The sequence below is a fragment of the Pistacia vera genome, unplaced genomic scaffold (assembly GCF_008641045.1).
Source record: "Pistacia vera cultivar Batoury unplaced genomic scaffold, PisVer_v2 Contig464, whole genome shotgun sequence".
NCBI classification, from domain to species: domain Eukaryota; kingdom Viridiplantae; phylum Streptophyta; class Magnoliopsida; order Sapindales; family Anacardiaceae; genus Pistacia; species Pistacia vera.
The window spans coordinates 967,856-985,239 of NW_022196295.1; the positions used below are offsets into that span (position 1 = coordinate 967,856).

The 17,384-nt window shown below is 33.1% G+C and overlaps 1 protein-coding gene and 1 long non-coding RNA gene across 2 annotated transcripts; both read left to right on the forward strand.

Moving 5' to 3' along the window:
- Nucleotides 1-7,724: 7,724 nt before the first annotated feature.
- On the forward strand, nucleotides 7,725-13,511 carry LOC116145651 (guanine nucleotide exchange factor SPIKE 1-like). The gene is made up of 14 exons (XM_031431105.1): nucleotides 7,725-8,024; nucleotides 8,155-8,273; nucleotides 8,400-8,562; nucleotides 8,662-8,768; nucleotides 8,903-9,015; nucleotides 9,137-9,192; nucleotides 9,267-9,364; nucleotides 9,494-9,631; nucleotides 10,071-10,382; nucleotides 10,697-10,975; nucleotides 11,763-11,930; nucleotides 12,022-12,213; nucleotides 12,377-12,420; nucleotides 13,475-13,511. The coding sequence occupies exons 2-14, from the start codon at nucleotides 8,163-8,165 to the stop codon at nucleotides 13,509-13,511; spliced, it is 1,818 nt and encodes a 605-aa protein (XP_031286965.1). The 5' UTR covers nucleotides 7,725-8,024; nucleotides 8,155-8,162.
- A 37-nt stretch (nucleotides 13,512-13,548) lies between these two features.
- LOC116145616 lies at nucleotides 13,549-14,046 on the forward strand. The gene is made up of 3 exons (XR_004130403.1): nucleotides 13,549-13,635; nucleotides 13,741-13,846; nucleotides 13,976-14,046. It is a non-coding gene; the product is annotated as an uncharacterized LOC116145616 (long non-coding RNA).
- Nucleotides 14,047-17,384: the final 3,338 nt, after the last annotated feature.

Sequence of the window (17,384 nt, forward strand, 5' to 3'; positions counted from 1 at the left end):
CCATTTGTATCCTTAAAAATATCGATACGACTTTATGAATTTTGGCCAAAGGCCTAAAAAAAAATTATAGTCGGAACTGGGTCACCCAATACCTGCCCAAATTTATTCATTTTACATGGAGAAAGTGAAGAGGAACATGTGTTGCCTATTTTGCACGATAATAATAATACAAGTAGAGATATAGATATTGACATTGATATTTGGAAATGATATGAATAGTTGAGAGAAAATAATATAGATTTTTAATTTTATGATTAATTTTGATATTGTAATATCATAATTTAAAACAAATAATACCACAAAATTCATTAATTAATCTTGAGGGTGATATTTAGAAAATTTTGGGGTGCGTTTGGCTTCCTATTTCTATCCATATTTTCAATTATATTCTCTAAATATTGTTTGACACATTATTCCAATAATATTACTATATATTTTTAATTACTTTTAGACTCCTTAAGTTTATTAATTCCATTAAATATCCTCAGAAAAAAGTTTAAAAATTAACAAAAACACCCCCATCAACCCATACTTGCCAGATTCCGGCAACCATCGTCGGTGGTGGCTGGAATCTGTACAACAGCCTACACTACGACCAGAACTGGCCGATAGTTCACCGATTTGGCTGTCACCGACGGCCAAAGAAATGGCTATCGTTGACGGTCAACGACGGCCATATCTTTGGCCGTTGCTGACAGCCAAATATGGACTTCTTTAGCTTTTTTCGACCGTCGATGGCCACATCTGGTAGTAGATCTGACCTTTTTCGGCCAGATCAATGGTGGATTTGGCCAGAAAATGCCATAGTGATGCATTACGACATAGATCCGATCGGTCTGTGTCGTAACGCAGCGGGTGATAGAGGTGTTTTTATCATTTTATATGTTGGGGTGTTTAATTAAATTAGCAAACCTAGGGGTTTTTTTTATAAATTTTTAAATTTTACCTCGTAATACTCCCCTATTCAACTACCGAATATTATTTCCAAAATCTTATCCAAAATAATAAACCAAACGCACCCTTTATTATTTTATTAATTTTTTTGAAAATATGTATCCTACGATACGCGATCCATGATTCAAAAAATTAAGTTTTCGATACACGATTTAACAACCATGCTTTTTACTTTATTTGAAGATAGAAATTTAGGGTAGACATGTAAAATTATATGATGAATTATAAAAGAAAATATGTGAATCATAACTTTTTACTATAGATTTATAATTGTAACTATATATGATAGACTTATAATAGTGAGCGGTGATGATAAAAAAAATTAAGGTATCAGTCAAACGTCAAACTTAGATTGATATTACATTATTCCACTTTATAAAAACATAATAGTACTAAATTAATCCCCTTTATATAAGCAAATTATATTTAATTATACAATAATTTTGTTTTTTATCTGTCTTTACCTAAACATTTACAATGATTGATACGAGAATTAATTAAAAAAGTAGACATAATAAAAAAATAAAAAAATTAAGTGGTTTGAAGAGAATACTTTAGATCCAAAGAAATAATAATTATTGCTTGCTTTTCTTAGAAGTTGGTACCAAGTTAGCAATAGGATTTTATAAATCAAAATGTGAATAATAAAAAATTGAAAAAAGTTAACCACTACATAATTGCTTTTATTTTAAGGTAAAGAAATTAAAGTGGAAGCAAATTTGTTATTGGAGACTATGTGAGTTTTTGGCAACATTTTTTTTATGTTTTCTTTTACTTCATACAAAAGCAAATTTCTAAATGTTATATTACAAACAATGTTTGTATACCCTCAAAAGGTTGTGTTCAACATTCTTTTGCATAATTGGTTGATAGCCTAAGGGTAATATTGTAATTTCCATAACTTTCAAGGGTTCATTGTATGCTTTGGATGTATTTACGACCTTTTTTTTTTTTTTTTTTTTTACAATTGTTGTTGAATTTTACAATATCATAGCGATGGATGTGGGATAAAATGTATAATCAATAAGTTTTTACAAACAACTTGTAATTTCGACTGCAAAGACGACTTTTTACGATGGTATAGTAGTACTTACGATACGATACGTATCATATGATACGATTCGATACATTGTCAACGATATTTCAGAGAGTGTTATCATAAACTTTTTTTCGTATCGTCGAGGTTTACCAAAATGTAAAAAGAAAAAAGAAAGAGATGTAAGAGGGGAATTATTAATAAACTAACCCTTAGGATGAGAAACAAGCAACACCACTCCAATGGTGAAAGCAACAAATATGAACAATCTTCTCATCTTTGCAATAGCCTTTGATAAATCAAAGCTATTAGGTTGTAATCCAATTAGGGAACCCTAATTTATAGGCCAAAGCTAATGTTTCTGTTAACAATTTCAGTTTCAATTCACTAATAATGTTCACTTAATAGTTTGCTCAATCTTCATCCAATTTCTTATTTCAGGCATTATTGCCCACCAAATTTGGATTAATATCGTGAAGATATACTTTGTTTTTATTACATATTTCACAATGAAATGTATAATGAATTTATAGCAAAAAATAAAAAACAAATCTAGAAAGTAAATTGTTACATTCCTATTATAACTGATTTAATTCTTAATAGCTTTGATCATAGCCTAATATAGAAGATAGTCTTTAATGAGAATAATCCTATTTCCTATTTTACAATGAGAATAATCCTATTTCCTATTTTACACTTCAACAAATATTTTAACTTAAATTAGATTGGAGTAAGTACAATCGGTCACTGTTGATGTGAAACTTCTAACGAGTGTATTTTGGTGTTTGAATAAGTCAAAGAAGTTATTTATAACATGGTTATTAGTATCCTACGACACGATTCGATACAGGTCACTAACGATATGTATCAGAGAGTGTATCATAAACCTTTCGATACGTTGATATGTATCCTACGATACGATACGTATCTGTTTGTATCCTTAAAAATGTCGATATAAATCAATACGACTTTATTAATTTGGGCCAAAGGCCCAAAAAAATTTTCAAGTTGGAACTTGGAACCAGGTCACCCAACCTGATTCACTAAAACCTATCCAAATTTACCTATTTTGCATGATAATTATAATATAAGTTGAGATATAAATATTGACATTGATCTTGGAAATAATTTGAATAGTTGAGAGAAAATAATATAAATTCTTAATTTTGTAATTAATTTTGATTATGTAATACCATAATTTAAAGCCAATAATACCACAAAATTCTTTAATTAATCTTAAGGATGATATTAATTTTTAGAAAATTTTGATTATTTTATTAATTTTTTTTAAAAAGACGTATCCTACGATACGATACGATACGTGATACACGATTTAAAAAATTAGGTTTTAGATACACAATACGATACACGATTTTACAACCATGATTCATAAGACTTAAATATGCGTATATATGATATCATACATTCATTTATTTACTCAATGTCATCTTTTTATTTTTTTTTATTTTTTTACTTGTAAACGTACTCTATTAATTGAACCTGATTCTCATTTAATATAAAATGCTAATTGTATATATGATATGATCGACGCATCATATATCAAACCTAATTCTCATTTAACATTGAATGCTAATTATTAAATATATTTTTATTTTAAAATATTTCAATTATATGATTAAAAAAAAAAGATAAATGCAAATATAATTTGGTATTATGATACTCTTCTTTCACCCACGGTGATGTAATTGTTAGACATATGGAAACATATATTAATTAATTTCTTTATAATGCTACTTGTTGGAATTGGCGACCACTTCAACAATAAAGAGTTTGACTATAAGGGGCGACGCACAAGGGGATCTCGCTGCCATCATTGGTATTTTATTTAATTTATATAATTAAAAAATAAATAAAAATATTGACGAGAGAGGTAAGATAATATTGAAAGAGTAATACTTCACTGACAAATCTTTTTTACTAAATTTATCTCACAAACGCGACGTGTAGCTTATAATAGGTCTCATCTAACCAAATACGAGCTATTACATCACGTTTGTGAAAGTATATTATGATATCAATATGAGTGATATTGAAATCATAATAAATACATTCATTATAACGAAAGAAGTGAGGTAATATTGACTTTACTAAACGTAACTCAGATTTGGATAAACCAGGATAAATCACACGTATTTTATTTTCATTACTAGTTCGCTATTTGAGTATGATTGTTTGTTAATTTGATTCCAACGCTCTCCAATTCACTTCAATTTAATCTCGTTTTAATTATTTAAAATGATTCTACAAAAAGATTTAGAATATAGTTTTATGAGTATATTTATTTATTTATTTATTTTAGGCCTCATCATATTATATTATATTATATTAATTACCCTAATAATCTTATTTTATAACTCCCATGATTGTTATTTTATTAATTTAAAAAATAAAAAAATAATAATTATGGTTTCACTTTCTATGTTGTTGAAAACAGTTTCTACCTGTCTTCCACTAGCAAAATGTTGCCGCCGGTTATCTTTTTGTTTTCATTTGGTTGTTTAATTTGTACTTATTAACAAACCTTTGGCTTTAATTATAATTATGTCTCTTAATTATTTCTCCCCTTTTCACCTGACCTCTTGTCTCTATTCTATTGTTGTTACTTAGTCAAAAGGTTTGTTTCAACATTCTTTTGCATAGCCTAAGGGTATATGTATTTCCATACACGTTTCACCGGGTTTTCTTGTAATGCTTTGGATGTATTTACGAACTTTTTTTGTTTTTTTTTTTTACAAATTTGTTGTTGAATTTTACAATATCATAGCGATGGATGTGGGATAAAAATGTATAATCAATAAGTTTTTACAACAAACTTGTAATTTCGACTGCAAAGACGGACTTTTTTACGATGGTTATTAGTATCTTACGATACACGATACGTATCATATGATACGATTCGATACAGGTCACCAACGATACGTATCAGAGAGTGTATCATAAACTTTTTGATACGTTAATATGTATCCTACGATATGATACATATTTGTTCGTATCTTTAAAAATATCGATATAAATCGATACAACTTTATTATTTTGGGCCAAAGACCTAAAAGAAAATTAGAGTCGGAACTGGGTTACCCAACCCGGTTCACTGATACCTGCCAAATTTATTCATTTTGCATGGAGAAAGTGAAGAGGAACATGTGTTGCCCATTTTGCATGATAATAATAATACAAGTAGAGATATAGATATTGACATTGATCTTTGGAAATTATATGAATAGTTGAGAGAAAATAATATAGATTTTTAATTTTATGATTAATTTTGATAATGTAATATCATAATTTAAAACAAATAATACCACAAAATTCATTAATTAATCTTGGAGATGATATTTAGAAAATTTTGGGGTGCGTTTGGCTCTCTATTTCTATCCATATTTTCAATCATATTCTCCAAATATTGTTTGACATATTATTCCAATAATATTACTATATATTTTTAATTACTTTTAGACTCCTTAAGTTTATTAATTCCATTAAATATTCCCAGAAAAAAAGTTTAAAAATTAACAAAAACACCCCAATCAACCCATACTTGCCAGATTCCGGCAACCATCGTCGGTGGTGGCCGGAATCTAAACAACGGCCTACACTACGACCAGAATTGGCTGGTAGTTCACCGATCTGGGCGTCACTGATGGCCAAAGAAATGGCTATCGTTGACGGTCAATGACGGCCATATCTTTGGCCGTTGCTGACAGCCAAAGATGGACTTCTTTAGCTTTTTTCGACCGTCGATGGCCACATCTGGCAGTAGATTTAACATTTTCCAGCCAGATGAGTAGTGGATTTCGCCGAAAAAGACCATAGTGATGCGTTACAACATAGATCCGATCGGTCTGTGTCGTAACGCAGCGGGTGATAGAGGTGTTTTTGTCATTTTATATATTAGGGTGTTTAATTAAATTAGCAAACCTATGAGTTTTTTTATAAATTTTTAAATTTTACCTCGTAATACTCCCCTATTCAACTACCGAATATTATTCCCAAAATCTTATACAAAATAATAAACCAAACGCACCCTTTATTATTTTATTAATTTTTTTGAAAATATGTATCCTACGATACGCGATACATGATTCAAAAAATTAAGTTTTCGATACACGATACAATACGCGATTTAACAACCATGCTTTTTACTTTATTTGAAGATAGAAATTTAGGGTAGACATGTAAAATTATATGATGAATTATAAAAGAAAATATGTGAATCATAACTTTTTACTATAGATTTATAATTGTAACTATATATGATAGACTTATAATAGTGAGCGGTGATGATAAAAAAAAATTAAGGTATCAGTCAAACGTCAAACTTAGATTGATATTACATTATTCCACTTTATAAAAACATAATAGTACTAAATTAATCCCCTTTATATAAGCAAATTATATTTAATTATACAATAATTTTGTTTTTTATCTGTCTTTACCTAAACATTTACAATGATTGATACGAGAATTAATTAAAAAAGTAGACATAATAAAAAAATAAAAAAATTAAGTGGTTTGAAGAGAATACTTTAGATCCAAAGAAATAATAATTATTGCTTGCTTTTCTTAGAAGTTGGTACCAAGTTAGCAATAGGATTTTATAAATCAAAATGTGAATAATAAAAAATTGAAAAAAGTTAACCACTACATAATTGCTTTTATTTTAAGGTAAAGAAATTAAAGTGGAAGCAAATTTTTTATTGGAGACTATGTGAGTTTTTGGCAACATTTTTTTTATGTTTTCTTTTACTTCATACAAAAGCAAATTTCTAAATGTTATATTACAAACAATGTTTGTATACCCAAACCGGGCCTTGACCTAGTCAAGGGGTTGGTCCTTGGGTCGATAGTCTGATTAGCAGATTGAACCAGTGATGTTAGTATAATCGATCCGATTGATTGAAGCAGTAGTTAAATTGACGATTCGGTACTGTTCTGTTGGTTCAACCCTAAGTCAATCCGGTCTAACTGTTATAATTAGGTTTAGGATGTATCTAGATTGAATAAGGGTCCAACTCTCGGTCGAACCGATCGAATTGGTTGGTTCAGTCTGAATTTTAAAACAATGATTACAAATTCATGAATCAACTCTATCATCTCCACTCCATAGGAACTAAGAGATCCGTAAGGATGCCATCAAAATCCCAAATTCATCGACCAATCGTAGAATCCTGCATTTCTGCTTAGTAAGTGAATGCATTAGCTGTTCACTCCCACGTTGGAGAATCAAGGGTTAGAAAAGGATAATAACTAACAAGGTAAAAAGTCTAGCTAAATAGTTATGAATTTGAAGTGAATTATTTCCCAAAAATATATTAAAAAAAAACTTCTCAAAATACGATTATCTTTTTTTAAGAATAAGATCCTTTATTGATCTAATCGTTACTAAAAAATAAAAAAAAATCCGCCACACAACTAAAAATTAGATGCGTTGTTCTTAATGAAGAATTATAAAAACAAAAATAGTCGGAATACACTAGACTATCAAGTCTAACACCGTCTAATATTGTTTAATATGTTTTAATTATTCCATCGAACCATACTGTTAAATACTAAACTTGATATAAGACTATTTAATTTAAAATAATCTATGGTTATATATATTAGTAATATAATATTTATTATTTCATTAAGGTATAAATCAATTATTTTTTAAATAAATACTGCAAATTTTAGGATTTAAAACACCGGAACAATTTAAGATTCCAATGTGATCACGAGACTGTGGTAGGCTTATCAGTACCAGTACCGGGACCGGTACAATTTCAAACGGGCCGGGATAAAGCGTGGTCCTCCACCCAGATAAACATTTTTGGACTCGTTTTGACTCGTGTCTGTCGTCTACTTGACAGTGAGTTTCAAGTAGCGAGGGAGTCAAGACTCTCTCCCTCCCTCTCTCTCTCTCTTTCTCTTTCTCTCGCACTGTGGCGTTTTAGACGTAGTGGTGGTGCGGTTGGTGAATTGTTGTTTTCTCTGTCCCGAGAGATCTCGCATCGCATTACATAACTCGCGAAATGTACGTCTCTTCAAACCCTAGCTTCCTCTTTTCTCTCTCAGATCTGCCGAAATTTCGAATTATTCACGCGCATTTTCAGCTCTTTTAACAACATTCACGTTTTTCTTGTCAATTTCTTTTTTTGGAGAAGTTCGTTCAATGGATGGCTCCGGTAGCGGAGCTGCTAGTGGTGGTGGAGGAGGGGGTGGAGGTAGCCGGTTCAGGAGAATACCTCGCCAGTCTTTTGCTCATCTCAAGTTGGACCCTGTAGTGAGTGTTTTTCTTTTTAAAAATTGTTAGGGCTTTTTGTTAATTATTTGTTGCAATGTGAGTTGGTTAATTGAATTCTAGGTTAAGAATGTGTTTTGTGCTTGTGTTTGGTGATGGTTAATGCAGCTTGATGAGAATTTGGAGCAGTGGCCACATTTGAGTGAACTGGTTCAGTGTTATAGAAGTGATTGGGTTAAAGATGAGCATAAGTATGGTCATTATGAAAGCGTTAGTCCTCCATCATTTCAAACTCAGATTTTTGAAGGGCCCGATACTGATATTGAGACGGGTAATTGTTTTGTTTTATTTTATGTTGGGTTGTGTTTTGTAGTGTTTGTTGTTGAAGTTTGGTGTTTGTGAAATGACTTTGATATGTCTCTTTATGCAGAAGCGCGACTTGCTAGTGCGAGGCGAGGGAAGGCTGAAGATGGAACTGATGATGACATGCCAAGTACTTCTGGAAGACAATACTCCGATGCTGCTGATGTTTCGAAGGTTTTCTGTTTGGAGTATTTGTTTTATTGTCTCACTTTTCAACTTCTTTGTTCTTCCACTTTGTGACTTTGAAGATATGTTCATTTCTTATGATTTTTGACTTATCCTTTCTGCACTTTCTGATGTACTTGTAGCATTTTGGTCAATCTCCTCTCCCTGCTTATGAACCTGCTTTTGACTGGGAAAATGAGAGGTCAATGATATTTGGTCAAAGAATTCCAGAAACCCCTATGTCACAGTATGGCAGGTCTAAATCTTGTTGCATAGTATATGTCTTCTAGCAGCATTTCCAGTGGTTTTTTTTTCCTGAAAATTTATTTATATATCTTATCTGAGGGCTCCCCTTATTTCCTCGATTGTGCTCTCAGTGGGTTGAAGATCTCTGTGAAAGTTTTGTCTCTAGCATTTCAAGCCGGGCTAGTTGGTGAGTTTCTGTTTTATTTTGGTAACTACCACAAGTTTCGGGCTTTGACTTAACTCTCTCTCACGTTATTACAGAGCCTTTCTATGGTACAATTTGCCTGTATAATAGGGAGAGAAGAGAAAAATTGTCTGAAGATTTCTATTTCCGAGTTTTACCATCTGAAATGCAGGATGTAAGCCGTCAAATCTATTAGCTTTTCTCTATTTATCCTCACCCTTTCAATGAATTTTGTTTTTCTATAATCACTTGATTTTTGCTTACTCTAATTAAAGAGTATACTGTTTCCTCCTGTGATTGGCAGGCTAAAATATCATACGAACCTCGTGGTATGTTCTATTTAGATGCTCCATCATCATCCATTTGTCTGCTAATCCAGTTAGAGCGGCCTGCTTCAGAAGAAGGGGGAGTTACGCCGTCTGTTTATTCACGCAAAGAACCAGTATGTCCAATAATATCCTTATTTTTCTTTCTTATTTCTTATTAAACGGAAGAACCGCATATGTGAGGCTTTTTTTTAAAATTCTTTTTTTCTTTTTAACTTTGAGCTTTTTGATCTTTTGTTTCTCAATTAAAGATGCTGGGTGGAAGAGATCTTTTTTTTCTCGTTTACTTGCCTGTTCTTTTACTACCCTTTGGTTTGTAAGGTGTGTTAGCCCCTGAACTGTTTTACTGAAATCGTCCCTTATAAAAACCAAGTGTCTGGTATATGATGCTGGCTTAGTAACTACCATGAGGTCAAGGGTAGCAAAGAAAAAATAGAGATTTGAAGTTGGCTATGCAGACACTGAAACAAATTCTATGTCTTCTTACAAAATGTATGGATTATATTTCTCTGTAAGATGATTTTATTTTTTTGTACCTATCTGATTTCTGAACAGGTGCACTTGTCAGAGAGAGAAAGGCAGAAACTGCAGGTGTGGTCTCGGATTATGCCTTACAGAGAGTCCTTTGCGTGGGCTATTGTTCCGTTATTTGACAACAACATTGGTGCAGTTTCTGGTGGATCTGCTTCCCCTAGCAGTCCTCTTGCTGCCAGCGTGTCTGGATCAAGTTCCCATGAGGGTGTGTTTGAGCCCATTTCCAAGATCACGTTAGATGGGAAGCTGGGATATTCAAGTGGAAGTTCCATTGTAGTTGAAATATCCAACTTAAATAAAGTAAAGGAAAGCTATACCGAGGAGTCACTTCAGGTGTGGTGGTGGTCAGCTCTTTTGCTTTTTTAGCTATTGTAATGCCCTTGCTTGTTTTGGCTTATAATCTATGTATGAAATTGTTGCTAGTATCTAGTATAGTTGGTTGATTCTCACAGATCATATCCACATATGTACACACACACATATCTGCTCATATGCTTATGTCAAGTATGGAAGATATCACTATAGCTTTTTGGCCCTTGTTTCATTGGGGCTTCATTTTCGCTCCAGCTAGACTGTTCCATACTTGTATTAGGTCACTGTGGCATCTTCTAATATTCTATCTCTTTTGGCCTTTCTAACAATTATAGGATCCTAAACGCAAAGTTCACAAACCAGTAAAAGGTGTTTTAAGATTGGAAATTGAGAAGCATCAGACAGGGCAAGCTGATTTGGAGAACATATCAGAAAGTGGCAGTGTGACAAATGATTCCATTGATTTAGGGGACCGTGTTACAGATTTGACTTTTGCTAAGTGCCCCAGTAATGGTTCAGATGGGCCTCAGACTAGCAACTCTAAGTGGACTTCCAGTGACGGGAAAGAAGTTTCTGGAAATGGGTCAAATGCATCAGATTTTAATGCCGATGATGTAAGTGCAACCCATTCTTGTGATGGTACTTGTTAACTAGCCTCTCCTAAGTGGTAATTTACCTCTTTTCTCAACACATTAACATAAGAAATGGTATGTAATTTTTATTTTGTTTTAGTTTTATTTCATTTGGAAGTTGATACAACCCTCATTTGGCTTATAGCATGTGTAAATTTTGCCATCAATTGATTTGTTGATTGATGCTTTTTTGTGTGCCACTCCTGGCTTGGTAAACTATGATAAGTATAGAGATGAAAGAGTCGATTATAAAGAAGTGAACTATATGAATTTGAGTGTGGTGATGAAGATAGCTTTGGCAATTTTAGAATATTGTTGTACAAAGTTTGCATTTATGCAGGTTTTCCTTAAAAGATGGTTCTCTTTCCAGAGCATAATTCTAACAGTTGACATTTTTGAGGTTGGAGCAATGATTCTCCTGTGCTATTCAGTTTTAAATTTTTTCTAAGATTCATGGTTGAATCAAGTTATGGTTTCCCTCTCATGATCAATAAACTATTTCTTGACATGCATTGAAAGGAACATGAGTAATTAGGATCCCGTTGAAACCCTTTCGAAGTGGGGGTCTCCTTTTTATTCAAGTTCTAAACTGCGGAAGCCCCCCATTTATGTATTGCCTGATAGATTTTTGGTCCTTAATCCCATGTCCTTTTGATTCATGTATTTTGTGTGCTTAGAGAATTTTGATATGGATGGAACTTCCGGTCAACTCTTGCACCTTGAAATTTCTGTTACCAATTCATTAATACCTATGTTGATTAACTCTCAGTTTCAAGCTTTTGACTTCCGCACCACAACAAGAAATGAGCCCTTCTTGCAACTCTTTCATTGCCTATATGTATATCCCTTGAGTGTAAGTTTGAGTCGAAAGAGGAACTTGTTCGTTCGGGTTGAACTACGGAAGGATGATACTGATGTTCGTAGACAGCCTTTAGAGGTAAACCTGTTAATTGCTATTCTATATTAAGAGTTGTTTGCTTTCTGAACTTCTTCTTACTTGTTTTAGTGGGTTTGACTAATATGACTAGGCAATGTATCCGAGGGAGCCAGGCGTGTCACTCCAGAAGTGGGCTCACACACAAGTCGCCGTTGGGACTAGGGTTGCTTACTACCATGACGAAGTTAAAGTTTCACTGCCTGCTATCTGGACACCACTGCATCACCTTTTATTCACATTCTTCCATGTTGATCTGCAGACGAAACTAGAAGCTCCAAAACCTGTAAGTTGTACTTGTATTATCTTCTTAAAAAATCCATGTTGCTATATCATTCCTTATGTCTGAATTGTTATTATTATTTTTTAACTCTACAAAATGCCATGGAGCTTTGTCAATTTTCCTATATTTTCTATAGGGATGATCATTTTGTTCATTCACTTAACAGGTAGTTATCGGATATGCGGCACTTCCATTGTCTACGCATGCTCAGTATGTATATTCTTTATATTTGATCTTCCTATTTCGTCTAAGAACTTAAATTAGTTTTAAGAATAAGATCCTTTATGATCTAATCGTTACTAAAAAATAAAAAAAAATCCGCCACACAACTAAAAATAGATGCGTTGTTCTAATGAAGAATTATAAAAACAAAAATAGTCGGAATACAATAGACTACAAGTCTAACACCGTCTAATATTGTTTAATAGTTTAATTATTCCATCGAACCATACTGTTAAATACTAAACTTGATATAAGACATTTAATTTAAAATAATCTAGGTTATATATAGTGTATTAATATTTATATTTCATAAGGTATAAATCAATATTTTTTAAATAAATACTGCAAATTTAGGATTTAAACACCGGAACAATTTAAGATTCCAATGTGATCACGAGACTGTAGGTAGGCTTATCAGTACCAGTACCGGGACCGGTACAATTTCAAGGGCCGGGATAAAGCGTGGTCCTCCACCCGATAAACATTTTGGACTCGTTTGAATCGTGTCTGTCGTCTACTGACAGTGAGGTTTTAAGTAGCGAGGGAGTCAAGACTCTCCTCCCTCCCTCTCTCTCTCTCTTTCTCTTTCTCTGCACTGTGGCGTTTTAGACGTAGTGGTGGTGCGGTTGGTGAATTGGTGTTTTTCTCTCCGAGAGATCTGCATCGCATTAACATAACTCGCGAAATGTAGTCTCTTCAAACCCTAGCTTCCTCTTTTCTCTATCAGATCTGCCGAAATTTCGAATTATTCACGCGCATTTTCAGCTCTTTAACAACATTCACGTTTTCTTGTCAATTCTTTTTTTGGAGAAGTTCGTTCAAGGATGGCTCCGGTAGCGGAGCGTGCTAGTGGTGGTGGAGGAGGGGGGGAGGTAGCCGGTTCAGGAGAATACCTCGCCAGTCTTTTGTTCATCTCAAGTTGGACCCTGTAGTGAGTTTTTCTTTTTTAACTTTTGTTAATAATTGTTGCAATGTGAGTTGGTTAATTGAATTCTAGGTTAAGAATGTGTTTTGTGTTTGTGTTTGGTTATGGTTAATGCAGCTTGATGAGAATTGGAGCAGTGGCCACATTTGAGTGAACTGGTTCAGTGTTATAGAAGTGATTGGGTTAAGATGAGCATAAGTATGGTCATTATGAAAGCGTTAGTCCTCCATCATTTCAAACTCAGATTTTTGAAGGGCCAGATACTGATATTGAAACGGGTAATTGTTTTGTTTATTTATGTTGGGTTGTGTTTGTAGATTAGGGTTGTTTGTTGTTGAAGTTTGGTGTTTGTGACATGACTTGATATGTCTCTTTATGCAGAGAACGCGACTTGCTAGTGCGAGGCGAGGGAAGGCTGAAGATGGAACTGATGATGACATGCCAAGTACTTCTGGAAGACAATACTCCGATGCTGCTGATGTTTCGAAGGTTTTCTGTTTGGAGTATTTGTTTTATTGTCTCACTTTTCAACTTCTGTTCTTCCACTTTGTGACTTTGAAGATATGTTCATTTTTGATTTTTGAATTATCCTTTCTGCACTTTCTGATGTACTTGTAGCATTTTGGTCAATCTCCTCTCCCTGCTTATGAACCTGCTTTTGACTGGGAAAATGAGAGGTCAATGATATTGGTCAAAGAATTCCAGAAACCCCTATGTCACAGTTATGGCAGGTCTAAATCTTGTTGCATAGTATATGTTTCTAGCAGCATTTCCAGTGGTTCTTTTTTCCTGAAAATTTATTTATAATCTTATCTAGAGGGTCCCTTATTTCCTCGATTGTGCTCTCAGTGGGTTGAAGATCTCGTGAAGTTTTGTCTCTAGCATTTCAAGCCGGGCTAGTTGGTGGTTTGTTTGATTTTGGTAACTACTACAAGTTTCGGGCATTGACTTAACTCTCTCTACGTTATTACAGAGGCTTTCTATGGTACAATTTGCCTGTATAATAGGGAGAGAAGAGAAAATTGTCTGAAGATTTCTATTTCCGAGTTTTACCATCTGAAATGCAGGATGTAAGCCGTCAAATCTATTAGCTTTTCTCTATTATCCTCACCCTTTCAATGAATTTTGTTTTTCTATAATCACTTGATTTTTGCTTACTCTAATTAAAGAGTATACTGTGTTCTCTGTGATTGGCAGGCTAAAATATCATAGAACCTCGTGGTATGTTCATTTAGATGCTCCATCATCATCCATTTGTCTGCTAATCCAGTTAGAGCGGCCTGCTTCAGAAGAAGGGGAGTCACGCCGTCTGTTTATTCACGCAAAGAACCAGTACGTCCAATAACATCCTTATTTTCTTTCTTATTCTTATTAAACGGAAGAAACGGTATGTGAGGCTTTTTTTAAAATTTTTTTTCTTTTTAACTTTGAGCTTTTTGATCTTTTGTTTCTAATTAAAGATGCTGGGGGGAAGAGATCTTTTTTTTCTCGTTTACTTGCCTGTTCTTTTACTACCCTTTGGTTTGTAAGGTGTGTTAGCCCCTGAACTGTTTTACTGAAATCGTCCCTATAAAAAACCAAGTGTTGGTATATGATGCTGGCTTAGTAACTACCATGAGGTCAGGGTAGCAAAGAAAAAATAGAGATTTGAAGTTGGCTATGCAGGACACTGAAACATTACGATACACGATACGTATCATATGATACGATTCGATACAGGTTGTCAACGATATGTATCAGAGAGTGTATCATAAACTTTTTGATACGTTAATATGTATCCTACGATATGATACATATTTGTTCGTATCTTTAAAAATATCGATATAAATCGATACAACTTTATTATTTTGGGCCAAAGACCTAAAAGAAAATTAGAGTCGGAACTGGGTTACCCAACCCGGTTCACTGATACCTGCCAAATTTATTCATTTTGCATGGAGAAAGTGAAGAGGAACATGTGTTGCCCATTTTGCATGATAATAATAATACAAGTAGAGATATAGATATTGACATTGATCTTTGGAAATTATATGAATAGTTGAGAGAAAATAATATAGATTTTTAATTTTATGATTAATTTTGATAATGTAATATCATAATTTAAAACAAATAATACCACAAAATTCATTAATTAATCTTGGAGATGATATTTAGAAAATTTTGGGGTGCGTTTGGCTCTCTATTTCTATCCATATTTTCAATCATATTCTCCAAATATTGTTTGACATATTATTCCAATAATATTACTATATATTTTTAATTACTTTTAGACTCCTTAAGTTTATTAATTCCATTAAATATTCCCAGAAAAAAAGTTTAAAAATTAACAAAAACACCCCAATCAACCCATACTTGCCAGATTCCGGCAACCATCGTCGGTGGTGGCCGGAATCTAAACAACGGCCTACACTACGACCAGAATTGGCTGGTAGTTCACCGATCTGGGCGTCACTGATGGCCAAAGAAATGGCTATCGTTGACGGTCAATGACGGCCATATCTTTGGCCGTTGCTGACAGCCAAAGATGGACTTCTTTAGCTTTTTTCGACCGTCGATGGCCACATCTGGCAGTAGATTTAACATTTTCCAGCCAGATGAGTAGTGGATTTCGCCGAAAAAGACCATAGTGATGCGTTACAACATAGATCCGATCGGTCTGTGTCGTAACGCAGCGGGTGATAGAGGTGTTTTTGTCATTTTATATATTAGGGTGTTTAATTAAATTAGCAAACCTATGAGTTTTTTTATAAATTTTTAAATTTTACCTCGTAATACTCCCCTATTCAACTACCGAATATTATTCCCAAAATCTTATACAAAATAATAAACCAAACGCACCCTTTATTATTTTATTAATTTTTTTGAAAATATGTATCCTACGATACGCGATACATGATTCAAAAAATTAAGTTTTCGATACACGATACAATACGCGATTTAACAACCATGCTTTTTACTTTATTTGAAGATAGAAATTTAGGGTAGACATGTAAAATTATATGATGAATTATAAAAGAAAATATGTGAATCATAACTTTTTACTATAGATTTATAATTGTAACTATATATGATAGACTTATAATAGTGAGCGGTGATGATAAAAAAAAATTAAGGTATCAGTCAAACGTCAAACTTAGATTGATATTACATTATTCCACTTTATAAAAACATAATAGTACTAAATTAATCCCCTTTATATAAGCAAATTATATTTAATTATACAATAATTTTGTTTTTTATCTGTCTTTACCTAAACATTTACAATGATTGATACGAGAATTAATTAAAAAAGTAGACATAATAAAAAAATAAAAAAATTAAGTGGTTTGAAGAGAATACTTTAGATCCAAAGAAATAATAATTATTGCTTGCTTTTCTTAGAAGTTGGTACCAAGTTAGCAATAGGATTTTATAAATCAAAATGTGAATAATAAAAAATTGAAAAAAGTTAACCACTACATAATTGCTTTTATTTTAAGGTAAAGAAATTAAAGTGGAAGCAAATTTTTTATTGGAGACTATGTGAGTTTTTGGCAACATTTTTTTTATGTTTTCTTTTACTTCATACAAAAGCAAATTTCTAAATGTTATATTACAAACAATGTTTGTATACCCAAACCGGGCCTTGACCTAGTCAAGGGGTTGGTCCTTGGGTCGATAGTCTGATTAGCAGATTGAACCAGTGATGTTAGTATAATCGATCCGATTGATTGAAGCAGTAGTTAAATTGACGATTCGGTACTGTTCTGTTGGTTCAACCCTAAGTCAATCCGGTCTAACTGTTATAATTAGGTTTAGGATGTATCTAGATTGAATAAGGGTCCAACTCTCGGTCGAACCGATCGAATTGGTTGGTTCAGTCTGAATTTTAAAACAATGATTACAAATTCATGAATCAACTCTATCATCTCCACTCCATAGGAACTAAGAGATCCGTAAGGATGCCATCAAAATCCCAAATTCATCGACCAATCGTAGAATCCTGCATTTCTGCTTAGTAAGTGAATGCATTAGCTGTTCACTCCCA

Coding starts and splice junctions, on each gene's coding strand:
- LOC116145651 (XM_031431105.1), top strand. CDS start 8,163: ATGGATGGCTCCGGTAGCGGAGCTGCTAGTGGTGGTGGAGGAGGGGGT. Junction 8,274..8,399: donor ATCTCAAGTTGGACCCTGTA/GTGAGTGTTTTT, acceptor TGGTTAATGCAG/CTTGATGAGAATTTGGAGCA. Junction 9,365..9,493: donor TACCATCTGAAATGCAGGAT/GTAAGCCGTCAA, acceptor TGTGATTGGCAG/GCTAAAATATCATACGAACC.